This window comes from Ylistrum balloti, unplaced genomic scaffold, assembly GCF_031769215.1.
Source record: "Ylistrum balloti isolate Yb309-2 unplaced genomic scaffold, AGI_CSIRO_Ybal_v1 Utg369742, whole genome shotgun sequence".
Classification (NCBI taxonomy): Eukaryota; Metazoa; Mollusca; class Bivalvia; order Pectinida; family Pectinidae; genus Ylistrum; species Ylistrum balloti.
In genome coordinates this window covers 176,872-193,516 of record NW_026781951.1, presented here as the reverse complement: position 1 = coordinate 193,516, position 16,645 = coordinate 176,872, and the positions used below count along the sequence as shown (strand labels likewise).

At 33.8% G+C, this 16,645-nt stretch overlaps 2 protein-coding genes across 2 annotated transcripts; one reads left to right on the top strand and one right to left on the bottom strand.

The window, feature by feature from the left end:
• Positions 1-1,381: 1,381 nt before the first annotated feature.
• LOC132543189 (carbonyl reductase [NADPH] 1-like) lies at positions 1,382-8,431 on the top strand. The gene is made up of 8 exons (XM_060206659.1): positions 1,382-1,516; positions 3,126-3,207; positions 3,690-3,868; positions 4,735-4,847; positions 5,914-6,042; positions 6,599-6,752; positions 7,225-7,288; positions 8,047-8,431. Exons 1-8 carry the CDS (start codon positions 1,490-1,492, stop codon positions 8,160-8,162), a joined length of 864 nt encoding a protein of 287 aa, XP_060062642.1. The 5' UTR covers positions 1,382-1,489; the 3' UTR covers positions 8,163-8,431.
• A 1,337-nt stretch (positions 8,432-9,768) lies between these two features.
• Positions 9,769-16,645, bottom strand: LOC132543163 (carbonyl reductase [NADPH] 1-like). Its single transcript, XM_060206634.1, has 8 exons — positions 16,619-16,645; positions 14,787-14,868; positions 14,006-14,184; positions 13,291-13,403; positions 11,956-12,087; positions 11,387-11,537; positions 11,155-11,218; positions 9,769-9,881 (listed from the first exon to the last, which is right to left on the bottom strand). Exons 1-8 carry the CDS (start codon positions 16,643-16,645, stop codon positions 9,769-9,771), a joined length of 861 nt encoding a protein of 286 aa, XP_060062617.1.

The following is a 16,645-nucleotide window of genomic DNA, read 5'->3' as shown; positions in this document are numbered from 1 at the left end:
TTATGCCATTTGGAGTAACTTTCATGAAAACACTTCCAAGTCGTTTCCCGATGGGCATGCGCTACATATTTATACCCCTAGAATATATGGGAAATATTTTTCTTTATTTCTGATTAACATTTTTAAGATATGATAGACACACTATTTATACATTATATCTGGACATCTTCACCTGGAACGTCAGGAAGATTGCAAAATGATCAATTTTGATATTCATTATCACGACCGAATTTCCCCTCAGAATTATTTATTTATTTGCGATATGTAAACAGGCAGTACACACTTTCTGTGTGTGATGGTGCGTTTGTGTACGTCTCAAGTAGTTTGTATAATAATGACCACCATAACCGGATCTGGATGGTAACAGTCTATACATACAAACACTTACCACTTTTCTGTTAACATATATCTATTTAACCTCTGTGAATTAAGAAATAAACAAATAATTTATTACATTTTACATTGTAATACATGATCTAAACTGTAATTGTTTATAATTTCCCTTTTAAATATTTTTAAAAACATGAATTGTCGGGAACATGTTGTGTTGCGGACAAGATTCCGAGACCAGTTTTCATCAGTCTCATTTGACAGGAATACAAGCATAAGATTTTTTTTATCGCCGATCTTAGAAAAGTTAGATTTTGACAAAATCTAGCGGCGGCAGCCATTTTGTTGTGCAAATTTAAATTCATCATGTAACGTTATTGTCCATGTTTACAACAGACGCAGGGAAAAAAAACACATACACTCACACACACCTACACACACACACACACACACACACACACACTCTCTCTCTCTCTCTCTCTCTCTCTCTCTCTCTCTCTCTCTCTCTCTCTCTCTTTTATTATATAGATATATATGTATTTTTGCAAGCGTGTAAAGAAAATAAATGAACGAATTCACTATATACGTGTAACAGACTGATTATGTGAAAAATATACAATGTATATACACACAATGTTCATGTTGATTTTGAGTTCACACACGAGCAACCTTTTACAGAAAGAAGTTCATTTGTTATTCGGACAAACGTAATAATTTCTTGATCAACAGTCTTATTAAATCTAAGGATAACATTGAAAAAAACTAACAGATTGAAATATTTATACACACACACTGTAAACGTTTAGTTAAAGGAAGTGGTTTAGATATACACCAGATAGTGTTTACTTGTTTATCCCGAGATACCGGAAGGCAGTTATCACGTCAAAACATGCTCACAGAGACCAGAAATTGACCTACCGGTTAAAGAGGATGAAAGGATATGATAGATCAAAATTTAGATCTGAAAAGACATTGTTCCTTCACGGATATAAAAATATAGAAATATACTCCTGACGTGCTTGTGTTCACATACTGTACTCTATATATCAAAACATACTCAAATGTAAAATAGTTGCACCACGTTTTAAATAAAGGAAGGGAGATAATTACGTCGCGGGTCAGAGTAGTTATCAGAGGAGACCCCAGCGTACTTCGGACTATGGGAGGACAAAGGCGTGTAGCCGTGGTAAGAATATGGAACACATAGAGAAATCGTGTTTTAATATAATTTTGATATTTGTCTGAAAACAATTCATTTTTTATTTGGTATGATACCCTTATGGTATGACAGTTTGTATCTAAATCTTAAAGTCGACATGCAGGGACATAATACATTTCACAGATTAAGTGACAACAGATATAGATGAGTGATACACAGGTTCTAGTTTTGTCTGTCAATACACATATACACAGAAAACATGTGATTGCCACTAAATTTCGCTCGGAGTGATCTGAATCAACAGATCGATATTTTTACTGTAATTTGGTATATGTTTCATTATAGAGCTTGCCCTAAATCTGTCGCCAAACTTCATCTAACATCGTTAAAATGTCAGATTTTATTCAGTTTCGGACACTCATCTGGCAGCGAAATCAGACACAGAGTTTCTATGAATTAGATTTTAAAACACATTTACATTACATATAAGCGGTGTTAAGAGTAATAACTGACTGTCTTACTTGTGGTCTATCTTTATTTCCTACGTTATCTTGTCTAACATCACAGCTCAGAATTAAAACTCCCCCGGTGTATTGTCTTCTGAAGGTCACCATTTTGACATATGAAGAAGAAATTGCATGTCATATGTTATAAGCACGGCAATGATTGGAAAACTCGGCATGAATTGGCTTATCAAATTAGAAAACCGTGTTGTATTCTCTGATTTGGATGTCGGAGTGATCCATTAAAATTCCATTAATGGAGTTGATTGATTTTTGTATTCAGTCTAAATAACTTAATACCATAGTGATAATTTCCGAAAGGTATCTTTATCAAGTCTGGTAGTTTCTGGTATACATTCCTGGAGAACTCTATCGAGATTTAGAAGTGCATTCCTTACACATTTGTATTCACTCCTACAAATTACAATTCCACATCTTGTTACAAAATATAACGAACATTCAATAGTATTTATAGGTATTAAAATTTGATGTATAAGTTAATATAGAGCGATGCAATTTTATTAAACCAAAATATAAAATATGTCAATAACACTACTTTCTAAATTGTCAGAAACCCACGAGAAAGTCAAATGACAGGGCGGAGTCTCGTGGGTTTCCGACTTTCTATAACAGACTGATATATGTTATTACTCTAAGACTACCGCATTATTATATCAAGTAAGGAATGTTTTGTGAGAATTGTGAATGTTTCTTTTCAACAAGTGAATAGGGAGCTGTACAAAACGTACACACGTGTGTGAACAGTTTAGTAAACATCAAAGTCCATTAAGAGATGAATGGAACAGAGCTTGTCGGATTATGAATATTTGAGCGACTAGGAAAACCGAAATAAGTAGAATTCTGATATACCTGGAGTTCGTATTAAATTGAAGTGAATAGGTTTTGGTAAGTAAAAATGACAGTTTAGTCAGATATAGACAGTATGTGACCACTGCTCTACTCATTGCCATTTTAACATTAGCTATATTTATAAAACGGTATATCGAATGGTCGTCAGTAAGACCGAAAACCTTTACTTATAACGGCATTTTAATTTACCTCCACAGAATCATTTTTTAGTTTGTACCGTATACCTGCACACATTTGTCTTACGCCTACAATTTATCTTCTAGGTGACCGGCTCCAACAAGGGCATTGGTTATGCTATAGTAAGGGGACTCTGTAAACAGTTTGATGGGGATGTCTACCTGACAGGTGAGTATCAAAAACGGATTCAACCATTACTAAACCCTTGATTTCAAAAAAAAATTAAAAAATATATATTAAGTATATATTTATCTGTCCTAAATCAATCTCCATATGTCATCAAAATTAATAATGGAGAAAAAATGTTTCTGGTGATGTTCATTGTATCTCCCTGAAGTCATACATACATAAATACATACATACATACATACATACATACATACATACATACATACATACATACATACATACATGCATACAAGCATGCATGCATGGATGGATGGATGCATACATACATACATACATTCACACACACCCACAGACATAAACATCTAAGCACGCACGCGAACGCACGAACGGACAGACAGACAGACAATACAATACAAGGTATTACGATGATGATTCATCAGTTTAAAACTGCAAATATAAGTATAATGTACAAATATATTCCATAACAGTGAATATATGAGCACATTACTTTCTGATATAAGCCCGGAATGAAAGCTTAGGACTCCAGGCGGTGAAAGATCTAAAGAAGGAAGGACTGAACCCTCAGTTTCACCAACTGGATGTGACAAAACCAGACACGATTGTCAAGATGCGGTCATTTCTCAAGCACACGTACGGTGGACTGGATCTGCTGGTCAATAACGCGGGGATAATTTTTGACGTACGGTTTTTAAAAAAATGTTTTCTTTTCTCAAGCACATTCAATATGTTATATTATCAATTATATCTTCCGTTTCATTAAACTCAATCAGTTGAATTAATGGCATCAATGATCGGCATGGCCTTCAGCAATATTTTGAACAACGATAGAAAGCTATCTTACAAATTATATAATGAAAGAGATATGATCTCATCAAGTCATACAAATTATAACATATGACAGTGTATTATATAATTTTATCACATGTAACAGTGTATTATATCATTTTATAACATTTAACAGTATATTATATGATTTTATCACATGTAACAGTGTATAAATCATTTTATATCATGCAACAGTGTATTATATAATTTTATAACATGTGACAGTGTATTATATAATTTTATAACATGTAGCATTGTATTATACCATTTTCTCAAACGATTACCGTGTTGTTTGAAAATGAATTGACGTTACAAATTCACAGATGGCATGATGACGTAGGAATGGTGGCCCTCAGATATAGAGCGGACATGACCTCAAGTCTAACGTTGAAATGTCCGTTCTCTGCCATATTTGTCTGAAAAAATATGTGATGACATGGATACTAAATTCGTTTCCGGTTGTTATTTGGTTTATGAATGATTTATAAACTTCGTTACGAATATTTCTGTTAGTTCGACAAAGGCTTGCTAAAATAAAATGTCCTTGTTTTGTAAGATCCGATGATATACGTGATGCATATGATACATCAATAGCAGATAACGAAAACATATATCTGAAGTTTTGCGACATACAAAATCTCATTTTTTACAAACTCTTTTGACATGTTGACACTTCTAAAATATCTTCTCTAACTAACAGATGTATTTGTATCGTCCCAGATAAATTCTCCCACTGAAGCAGGTGATCAAGCGGAGTCTCTTATGAAGACTAACTTTACTGGGCTCTGTAATGTGTCAGAGGTCCTCTTCCCATTGTTACGGCCTCACGCGAGGTAAATATTCATAGTCACTTCGCAATTTTTCACAGGATTGAGTTGTTATTCAGTGAGTATACCATTGTTTTCGTATTGTGCAACTTCCACATAAAACTCAACAAGTTAATTAATCTGAGTAAGTCCATATTTTATTATCAAACACCAGAAGGAAACCATTATAAGATGACGATTATAAACACAAACATAAAAAATGGAAAAAAAAGCAACATATAAAATCAGGAGCTTATTAAAGTTAACAACCTAAGATATGAATTGTGTCAGAACTACACCATACAGTGGACAATTGGAATAATTTGCATAGTGTTCTATTGAATGCTTCCCTACTAATTCCGATCAAATATCTAGTCCCAAAACACTTGTAGACCTGTGTGCACCCCTAAAGAATACTTAAATATTAATGAAAACGATCTTTTGCTTTAATTTCTGAAGAAAATATGGCGCTGCTAACAAGATTTTCTGAACTGACAATAAGGACATATTAGCAAAAGAGAATCCTGAAACATAAAGGAGACATCTAGAGGGCGTTAGATATAGATCGAACATGATTTCAAATTTGATGTAGAAATAATGTCCGTTTTCTACTATATTTTTGTTCGAAATCGACCATGTGATAAAGAGATCCTAAATTTCGTTTCCATTGGCTATGTGATTTATAAAACACGTCACGTTTTTTCTTTCTATTTTAGTTCGCCAAAGGCTCAGTAAAATGAAAAAAATATGACACTCGTTTCATAAATTCACCTATCGAATGAAACTTCGTTTAAGTTTCTCTAGATAACGGGGCCTTATTGCCTTTTGATGTTTTCATTTCTTTATTTACAACGCAGTAATCCTCAGCAAGTGCATTTAAGCATTTGAAAAAGGCCTGAAAGATGGCGTTGTGAAGTTACACTGAATACGCCTTGACACTTACATACATTCTTTCACAATAAAAAAAAATCAGTGCATGTTGATTTTGTATTTAAGCATAGAGAAGAACTGTTGGATTACGTAAACTCAGCAACTGGAAACCGTGTTTAACCCTACATCAGCGTAAAATAAAAGAAATGATATATGTTTTCAGGGTAGTCAATGTGTCCAGTATGATATCAGTTGCTGCTCTGTTTAAATGCAGCAATGAACTACAACAGAAGTTTACTGATCAAAACATCAGCTCAGGAGAGCTAAAACGTCTGATGCAGCAATTTGTTGAGTAAGTATCTTACACATAAACTTGTTTTTAAATTTGTCTGTTTGTTTGTGTGTCTTGTTTTGGTTTTATTTTCGCTTGGCAAATAATTTTGAGCAACAAATACATGGACATGAATAAAATAATAATGATAATGATATTTACATATATATTAGGTAATGGAATGGAAGCCTAGTATTGCATTGTTAAAGAAATGTATCTGATATCTGAGCTTGTTTTCCCATGTAAGGTATGTGAAATCATTGAATATATGGAATAAAACTACTGTTAAAACTAAACGAATATTGATTTGATGATACACTATAGGTTAGTTTCAGTGTTCCGGTTCCGTATACTTATCTGGTTATATTTGGAACTACTTTTTATATCAGCACTGTTAGTACTACTATTATGAAAGGGAATGATACATTTACACATCACGTTTTACCGCTATAGAAACACTAAAACATTTTGTTCAGTAGTGTTATGTAACGTTATACTGAAGAAGGTTAGGTAAATATTAGGAAATCAAGACTTGTAATTGTTTTCGAATCATCTTACAATAAAATGCCATTTTAAGTTGCGTCCATGCGGGTACTCATGGTGACTGTGGTTGGCCGACCGGCAAACTAACCAGTGGCTACGGAGTATCAAAGATAGGGGCAACGGTCATGTCCTTTATACAACAACGGGAGTTTCTTAGAGATTCCAGGCCGGATATCGTGGTCAACGCGGTAAGTTAGAAAAAAAGGAAAAACAAAATTCAAACGAGAATAATGAGTTATACCAAATTTCTTTATTTCCTGTCTATATCATAAAAACCAATAAAGTTCAAGCCATTAAATATCAGTTAGTATGTTTTCACATGTAAACGCTAGATCTATAAAATATTCATATTTAAAAAGTTGAAGCTTACTATTCAAAAGGGTTGAACGAAAGAAAAAAACAAGCGAATAACACCTCTTTGATATCGATCTAGATACAGAAGAACCTAACAATGAGTTGACATGCTTCATACGGCTGTTTCGTACTTCTTGGTACCAATGATGCCAAGGTCCTTGATTTATTGCGAAAACTTGATAGTGACGAGTAGAAATGTCAAAATGTTTTTCACTTATATGTTTCTTGTACTCTATAGCATCGCGTTGTATATTGTAAAAACACGGCCATTTTGATTAAGATTAAAAGACCTTATGCATGTTGCAGTGTTGTCCAGGGTACGTTAAAACTGACCTTACCGGCCAATTGGGAACAAAAACCACCGACCAAGGTAAACATGTCGCACATAAATCTTCAAAATTTTCGTTCTTAGCAAACGTGTTAACACTATTGATGTTTTGATTTATAAAACGTATTCAGTGATAGGTTACGCATTTAAAACAAATATTGTTCTCAACTTTTCGAGGCTCTCCTTCATAATTTTGATTTGTAACTTATCCCTGCCTTTTGCACATTAATATCATATCAATGAAATAGGAATTAGAAGAATATTTTCTGGAGTTCATACAATTTCTTTCCCTCATTTTGTTCGATGCGAATGGATGTATATACAGTAAAGAATTTTTATCTTAAGATGAGATATGTATAGGATTAGACACAGAAATAAATTTAATACAGATTTTCTAAAGCTGACCATGAAGTCATTTAAGCATATATTTAAAGGACAAACGAACATGCTGGATAAACAGTCAAGATTAATTATTAAAAAATAATGTTCTTGATTAATTAAATGAAACCGGGCTATGCTGTGATTACAGAAGCTCTCAAAAATATCGAATTTCACACAGCAGTAAGAAGGAATTGAATTTAATATACGAATAACTATGCGTCCTATGCGTTCACGAAACGAAGATAAGATGACATTTGAGAATTTTCCAATTACTCGATGTGAATAATTTTCTGTATAAAACACAAACGAGAACAAAATACTCCGTTTTAATTTTTCGTGTTAAATACAACTAATTAATGCATTATGTATGTAACTAACATTGATGTGTAATACAAGCACCACGAGTCTTTGTTTTGTAGGTGCAGAGACTCCACTTTATCTAGCCTTGTTGTCCCAAAACACCGCAACTCCTAAAGGCCAGTTAGTGTCGGAAAAGCAGATCGTTAGTTGGGAAGCGAAACAAAGCAAGTTGTAAGTTCTTGAGAAAACATCTGCAGTGAGACATTGAGTGAGGAAAAATGCATATTGGAAGAATTAAAAAAAATGAGTTGGTGAGATATAGTAACTAGGGAATGTAATGATACAATTTGAAACAAAGGTTGGAAGCTGTTAACTGTAGACCAATTTGTCAACCCTGAATGTCTACCCTGGACTGACTTTTTATAGGATTCTAGGTCTAACAATTTTAAACATGCAAAGCAAAATATGGCTTTAGCTTGTGCTTCAGATATACTAGGGAATTAAGTGACTGGAACTCTTCCAGTGATTTTATATTGATATCATTGTCAATTTGACAATGTTTTTGTTTTGTTATTTATGAAATAAATAATCATTACAAAAGCGTGTGTTTTCGTTCGCCTTGTTACACAAGTGTGAGTATGTTATGTAATGTTATATGAAATTTTCGTCTGCTTGAACAACTGTGCTTTATCATCACAGTCAGCAATTCAGAAGAGACCATTGTCGTATATACTGATTTATTTCAAGGTATCTATACCTCGCAGGTATATCACACCTCGGGGAATAATAAAAAAGATAAAAATACAAATTACAAAAAAGATGTATTTATGAAACGCTATGTTTGTCTGAAATGAGACATGAAAACCTGTATGGTGCAAGGCATGTGCTAACAGCATACATGTTTGGTGAAAGCACTACCTCGGTTAAAGTTGACATCAGACAAGCAGACAGACTACTAAAAAAATATGCCCTCGATCTTTCGATCCGAGTCATAAAAAATAGAAAAAACAAATCCCTCAAAAATAGCATCTTGTACAGTATTAGGAACGAACCTTTAAACATCTTATCAACAACGGTATGCAAATATTGTTAACTACAGTATTGGTAAGTTCCCGTCAAGAAACAGAAAATTGACAACATTTCGCTTATCGTACAGAAAAATGTTTTCTCAATAGGTAACGTTATAGTCTGAACGTATTACAAACACGTGTTTGTCATACATCCTATAATTACTTGAATAGGTAGCCGTTAGATTTTAAGCCGTAACCGTTAAGGTGTAGAGATAAGAGCTTGAAGGATTTAACTACATGTTCTCATATAAAGTAAGATATATCCAGCTTTATATGAAATAAAAAGAAAATATTCAGTAAGGAAGGGTATACATAATCAGAATTAACGGCATATCACACATCTTTTATATCCATATATCCATATCAGGTATCATCATTGCAGGTACAATTTCCAGGTACTTTCAGATATATATTGCTATGTGACTTCAAACTATAAAAAATATGTTTTAGAAATAGTTAATAATAAGTTAATATATAAGTTAATTCCGCAGTTAAATTCCAGTCTATAGCATGGTAATTATTGTAATAGCGCGCCTACGTTAGTCTACATCTTCAAGAATATATAGTGCACATACCCAATGTTTTATTCTCTGATCTGTTACATGTACATTCCGTTCCTTAACTTCTAATAGGTCTGAGTCACTCCCCATTCCAGGATGGTCCTATCCGAAACCAATTATCCCTTGGGATTGTTCGTGTTGGAAGGGAGCATGGCGAGGTACAGAGGGGTGTCAGCAACTAATGTTCAATGTACATTCAGTTCCTTATCTTCTAATAGGTCTGAGTCACTTGCCAATCGAGGATGGTCCTATCCGAAACCAATTCTCCATTGGGACTGGTCGTGTTCAAAGGGAGCATGGCGAGGTACAGAGGGGTGTCAGCACCTATAAAATTATACAAAAGACACACAAATGATTAGCATGTTGCAGCAGACATTATGAATTAAAGTAGAGCGAATTTGCTATACTAACAGGCAAAAAAGAAAGAAACTATGTATACATATGTACTTGAAATTTCAGAAAAAGATAATATTGATATCAAAATATTAATATCGTTCTCATCGTTGTTATTTAAAAAGGATATTTTGAAGTATTATAGGCTTGATAAATTGGTGAAATTTTTTTTTAAAAAGTTCGGTTTCTTCCACTGCTGCATATAACGTTTTCCTCCATATTCATAGATATTAACCCAGACCTTCTTTATGATAATATTTGAACAAAATCACCAGATCTGAACCAAATGAAGCACATCTGGGATGTTCCGCGAAAATGGTTACGGCGCCGACCAAATCCGCTCTCCAACTAACAGAAACAGGTGCATATATTGAACAAGGAGTAGAACGTTATCCTTGCTCAAACCATTCAACAATAGACAGGTTCAATGCACCGGCGTTGCAATGCTGTGGACCTAGCCAATGGTTATCATACAAGTTGTTAACAACGCTCTTTGAGACATAATCACCGCACATCAATCAAAAATCACAGAACCATAATGGATATTGGTCGACATTTAAACATTCATAAGCATAAAAACCGTACAGAATCAGTTGACCACTCATTTACCATATTTCACAGAAACCTTGCGGCCGATATAAATCTAGGTAATCTTGATTTCATTTGTGAAGAACATTTTTCACAATTTACAGTCAGAATTCGGTTAAGATGTGAAGAAACATCATACTGTTCCCTATATGTCAGGTTAATCCCTTCCGCTCCTGCAGTTCCCCATGCACATGCTTCCACCATTCGTATTTTCACCTCCTTGAGATGCTCAAGAACAACAACTTATAGGAGATAATGACCGAAATTGCCCCCCCCCCCCCCCCCACTACTTCTTGCTTCCTATGGCTAAGAATTCCAACCCCGAGTGACGACAAATTGTGTCACCATGACGGTAACATTGAAAAAAAAAGATTGTCAGAAATTGTCACAATATTTTGCGTAGAAATTTGCGAATTTAACAGTCGAAATACAGAGTGTCTTTCTTCCATTAGTATTTTACTTGGTTGTTATGCAGTAACAATCCTTTTATACTGTTTGTATTAAGAAAGATGAAATATATGCAATTTAACTGGAATTTATTATGTTTAGCATAATATTTGTATTAGTGAAAAAGCAAAAACGAGGATAAGTGTTTTTTAAATGGTTATTTTTTTACCTTCGTCGATACTTTTCGTTCCTCTGTGATCAGTTAAGTCAGTGGCCACGAAGCCGGGACAGCACTAAGAACAGAAACATATGACATAATCGGTTTCAACCTGAAAATTATCTTCTGGGGGATGTACATATGCTATGAGGGGTTATTAAAAACGGTTTTGTTAAATTTCAATCGTTTATTGAAATACATCTTTATCTTCTTTTCTCGAATTTGTATAACGAATTATTCCTACCGCGTTGACCACTACATCTGGCCTGGCGTCATTCAGAAGTTCCCTTTGTTGTATGAAGGACATGATGGTCACTCCTATCTTTGAAATACCATATGAAGCAAGGCCTGTGTTCGGCCAGCCAAGATCTTGGTATGTTCCCGTTTTAGCTGAACTACAAGTTAAAATGTATACGTAGGATCAACCAACTATAATGTACATTGAAATTCTACGATAATGAAAATCTATGTATTTAAAGTGATCTTCAAGAGAAAATCACATGGCATATATGTAGTATGGGCAGCTGTAATATTTGCACATTTTTAGTATGATATTAAGAATTCAGTATTACGTTAGTCATGCCTGATGTGCAATCACCAAGTAGAATTGAAATTATTTCTGGGATAGTAGCATTTATGACGCATAAAAATATCATGGCTTTAACTCTATAATGAACTATTTAGTTAAATTATTATAGTGAATATAGAAAAATTGTAACAAAGGTCATAAAGACATTTTCCGGAATCTCATTTCTTTTTCTTTTTTTATAAAGTTCATACATATGGCACTTAACTTTAGCATGTTATACATACTCTACAAATTGCTCCATGAGATTATTTAATTTCTCCATTGTAATACACGTATGGCTTAGCAAAGTTTCCCTGAGGTCGGCACGACACTGATTCATTATGAATTGAGATATTATAGAAGATATGTTTACCACCCTGGAATAAAATAATTTTAATTAACAAAGTATCGATAAAAAAAATTAAAAGTAAGTCAGATTAACAATTTCAAAGCATCCTTCAAATGATGAAAGAACTCAGATCTAGTGAATGACATCAAATGTTGATACAGTTGTACGTGTAAATGTTGTTTGATTCGGCTGCACGTGTAATAAATTGAATAGTATTGATCATTAATGGTATCGACACTTTATTTGACTGTAGAAATTTAAATAATATTGTTCCAATCCATCTCAGTAATGTTTTATACATAAACGATTCATAACAAATTAAATACTCTACCAAATATCATTAGATAAATTCAATGCAGGGGTATATACTACTATATGTTCGTTGTCCTTATCTCGAACCAAACAGTCTACGTAAGGTAACCTCTGGTTGGTCGAATCAAAGCGATCCCTATTTTTTCGCGGCACTTTGTAACGCAAGTATTGATTAGCTAAGATGGATCATATCAGAATAAAACAAAGTGACAGGATATAATAGAGGTTCTGTCAGAGTGAAGCGAAGGGCAGTAACTCTGGGAGATCAGAATGGGGTTTGAGGTGAACGAATGGAAAAGTCGGGAGGCCCTAGGGCATGTATGCAGACAGTTGTCTGGCATACCTGGAGTGATCGTCTCGAATGACTGCGTAAAAATAGCTATTTTGTACCCTTTATTCCCTAGGAGAAAAAGACAAATTACTTGAAACGTTATATCACTGACTTACCATTGTTTCTGTACACAACACCTTCGTATTGTATTGTATTATACACCTATTTTCATCGCCGTCCATGTTACACCAGAAACAAGTCTTATCGCATGTGATAAGTCGATAGGGAATACATAATCAGATTGAGTTGATTTTAACATAAACATGTACATAGAGTGCTTCAAAAACATTTTTTTTCAAATAATTAACATCTTATGAATTTTCTGTTAAGTATAATTAACACCTAATACATATTGTGTGTATATTTATTGATACGTTTTCTTCGTTTCATAAAAAAAACAATCCATAAAATTTTCGGATGAAAGTTTAACAGGAGGTTTAATGCTATGGCAATGCTGAGGAAATGATACGGAAACGTGTACGGTTGTGGAAGTAATTTATCATATTTCGCTAACATTTTGAGTAGAATTTTCTTTAACGTATTGGAATTCGCTTTTTATTTTCCTATAAAGAACCTGTTTAAAGCTACCTTGCATGTGGACGCAGAATAGGAAACAATGCTTCAGACACAGCAAGCGTTCCAGTGAAGTTAGTTCGGACTGATGCTTCTGCTTGTTCACCGAAAGGTACTGTGGAAGCCTCCTGAATGAAAACGTTCCATTAACTTTACAATATCTTACATATTATTTACATTGATATACATACTACTGCTAAGATGGGTGGCATTTGAGCATAGTTCAAATAATTCTGGATTATCATTTGAATTGTGCCAGTTCGTGTAACTTTTTTATAATTCGTATATATTGTTTTTGGTGTGGCAAAAGACAAGAAAGTTCGGCAGATTGCCGTCATACCATTCATGTTAAAACTATCTATTTATCTCCGCAATCTCTCACATTGCATATTATCAATGTAACAATTGCTCTCCATTGTCACTACTCAAATAAACTCAAGTTACTGTTAGGTGACTAAATCGTCGATCTATTTTGAAGATGTTGGAGGGTCGGATTGGATTAGAGGTCTGCATTTCGATTTGTTTTGATTTAGTATCCATATGGCAATCTGAGGTTACGACGTCATAATAAAAAAATTAAAAACCCAAAAAACAGGAGGCAACATTCATCCAATCACGGCCCTGCTGGGTTATATTATACATGTTTGAAAATTGTTGTAACGAGTGGTTTACAATGGCAACATCGTAGTTATGTACTAAAATATAATTCTGGTATTACAAATGTACTAACCGGATATCCAATGCCTGCGTTGTTGACTAAGATGTCCAGTCCACCATAACTGTCTTGGAGATATGTCTTCAATTTTTTGATAGTGTAAGGCTTAGTGATGTCTAGTTGATGAAACTTGACTTGAAGTCCCTCTCTCTTTAGGTTTTCTACTGCGTCAAGTCCGATTATTTCATTTCTAGCTGTCAACGTGATACCATTATAGTTTTTCATATTTTGGACAATTGGTTGTGTTGGTAATTAAAGTTTCCAAATATCATTAAATGAATAATTTATTCATTAAAATCACATAATTGTTATTACATTACGATGTGGTGAGAAGAACACAGACAGTAGAATGGAATAACTGTACTGTGACGACATCAAACTCAACGAAGAAAGAACCAAAATAGTTACCGATATTTCTAGCAGTGTCACCATTAATCAGTGTTGGTCCATGAGAACTAGTCGTGTACAAATATTATTTTGCTTTTCTAAGTGATTGGTGATATTCCTTTTAAAGAAACGCATTACTTGAACCTGAAAACATGTAGCGCGCCTATACAATTGTTTTGCTTTTCTTTTGTTACTAGCCACTAAGGCGTCCATAAATGAAGTATATGATTGTTTTTATATCAATGAGAAACAGAAGAAAAAATATAAAAGATAAAAAATATGTTTTTTCCTTTTAATGTGTGTATTAACCTTCCCTTTCCAGCTGTTTAATATTTCACCAGTAAAGTAGATATGTTTTTCCTTTTAATGTGTGTATCGACCTTTCCTTTCTAGCTTTTTAATATCTCACCAGTGAGGTAGACATCCCCGTCAAACTGTTTACACAGACCGCGCACAATGGCAAATCCTATACCTTTATTGGAACCTGTAACCTAAAGAAGATGGCACTATACATTCACAAAAATATTTAAGTCTTGAAGAGTTGTGGTATTGAATAAGATTAATTTTGATAAACAAGAGGATCGGTGAAGCTGTTGAATGCTCCCTGAAAAGGACGATATTGGATATAAAATTTTAACAAATGGCTATTATTTGAAAACTAAAGTGTTTCGGGGACCGTTTTTGATACATCATATATCCTCTTAATACGACCAATGTATCAACCAAGTTTCATTATCCTAGTTTAAATGAAGGCGAAGTTATGCTCCCCAGATGAAATTTTAACAAAGATAACTAACACTATAATCAAGGAGTTGCATGCCCTGCATTTGGTCCATCCTCTTAGTAACAATAATGTATACACCACGTCTCATTTTCCTAGCTTTAATACAGGCAAAGTTGATGCTCGTGACAAAAATTAACAAAGGGAAATAACTCTGAAATAAAAAGGTTGCAGGCCCTAACATCGGTTCAGAGCGCATTGTCTTTGCATGTTCAATGTATGCATCAAGTTCATTATTCTATCTTAAGTTATTGCAAAGAGAAATTTAAACAAAGGACAATAACTTTATAATTGAGTGTTTGTGGGCCCTGAATTTGCTTCACTTTACATCCTCCTAGGTTGCCGTACACAGTTTCTCGGTGTGGACACTGTGGGATTTCATAATTTTCAAAATAATAGTTTTGAATTGTGTTGGAGATTATCACTTGGACTGTCTCGAATCTGTGTCTTCACACCAAAAACTAACTATACAGGAAGTGAAGTTTCCGTGGTGATGTTGTTAAGGCATTAGAAATTTACTGAAATGTAAATAGTTTGTTACTATGAGTATTGTTGATTTTAAAACAAGTGTCCAAACAAAAATAATTTTATAAAGTTGTATTTGTGACTTTTTAGCATTTTGAGTTGAATACCATGGCTATCACATGTCAGAAATTAGGGAATTTTTTTCTTATTTACACAATTTTTATTTACCTTCTAAGAATTGTTATGTTCTTGATCAATATATATACATATAAGGGCGTATTTTCATAACCAAACTGCTAGACCTGTCTATCTCAAACATGACCAATAATTTCAGGAAAAATACAAATTATTTATTTTCTTCTACTATTGTTTGACCAGTCTATTTTCAACAACAGGACAATAATTCTCTAATCAAATGGTCAGGGGCCCTGTATTTAGAACAATACAGATTGTCTTAGTATTGTCAATGTATACATCAAATTTTAGTATTCCAGTTATAATGCAATCAATTGAAAGTTGTTCTCTGGGCCTGAAATTTAACAAGGTCAATAACTCAGTAATTTAGGAGTTATGGGCCCTGAAGTTTCTACACTGCAAATCGTCTTGGTATGATCAATTTGTACACCACGTTTCAATACCTTTCTCAAAACATAAAAGTTATGCTCTGGACACGAAAATTTAATCAAAATCAGTAACTCTGTAATTAAGAGGTCGATTATCCTGAATTTGGTACAATGTACATCCCCTAAGTATGACCCATGTATAAACCAAATTTCATTATCCTTAATTTACTGTATACAAACTCATATTCCAGACACGAAAGGAAATAACACGATAGCAAATATTTTTTGAGTATGGGAACATAAAAAATGCACGTTCTTAGATGCTATACTTATCATATTGTGTAACATTTGCATTGTCACCCACAGTTTATATTGGTAAAATGTTACTAGATATGTACATTGTATGAAATAAAGAAAATCAAAAACACTCACCACTGCAACACGCTTACTTCCACTCAT

Excerpts from the sequence above, each read along its gene's own strand:
- LOC132543189 (XM_060206659.1), top strand. The coding sequence starts at position 1,490 with ATGGGAGGACAAAGGCGTGTAGCCGTG. Across the intron at positions 6,043-6,598 it reads CTGATGCAGCAATTTGTTGA|TTGCGTCCATGCGGGTACTC; the intron begins GTAAGTATCTTA and ends TGCCATTTTAAG. Across the intron at positions 7,289-8,046 it reads AACAAAAACCACCGACCAAG|GTGCAGAGACTCCACTTTAT; the intron begins GTAAACATGTCG and ends TTTGTTTTGTAG.
- LOC132543163 (XM_060206634.1), bottom strand. The coding sequence starts at position 16,645 with ATGAGTGGAAGTAAGCGTGTTGCAGTG. Across the intron at positions 14,869-16,618 it reads GAAGTAAGCGTGTTGCAGTG|GTTACAGGTTCCAATAAAGG; the intron begins GTGAGTGTTTTT and ends CATCTTCTTTAG. Across the intron at positions 9,882-11,154 it reads AACGAAAAGTATCGACGAAG|GTGCTGACACCCCTCTGTAC; the intron begins GTAAAAAAATAA and ends ATAATTTTATAG.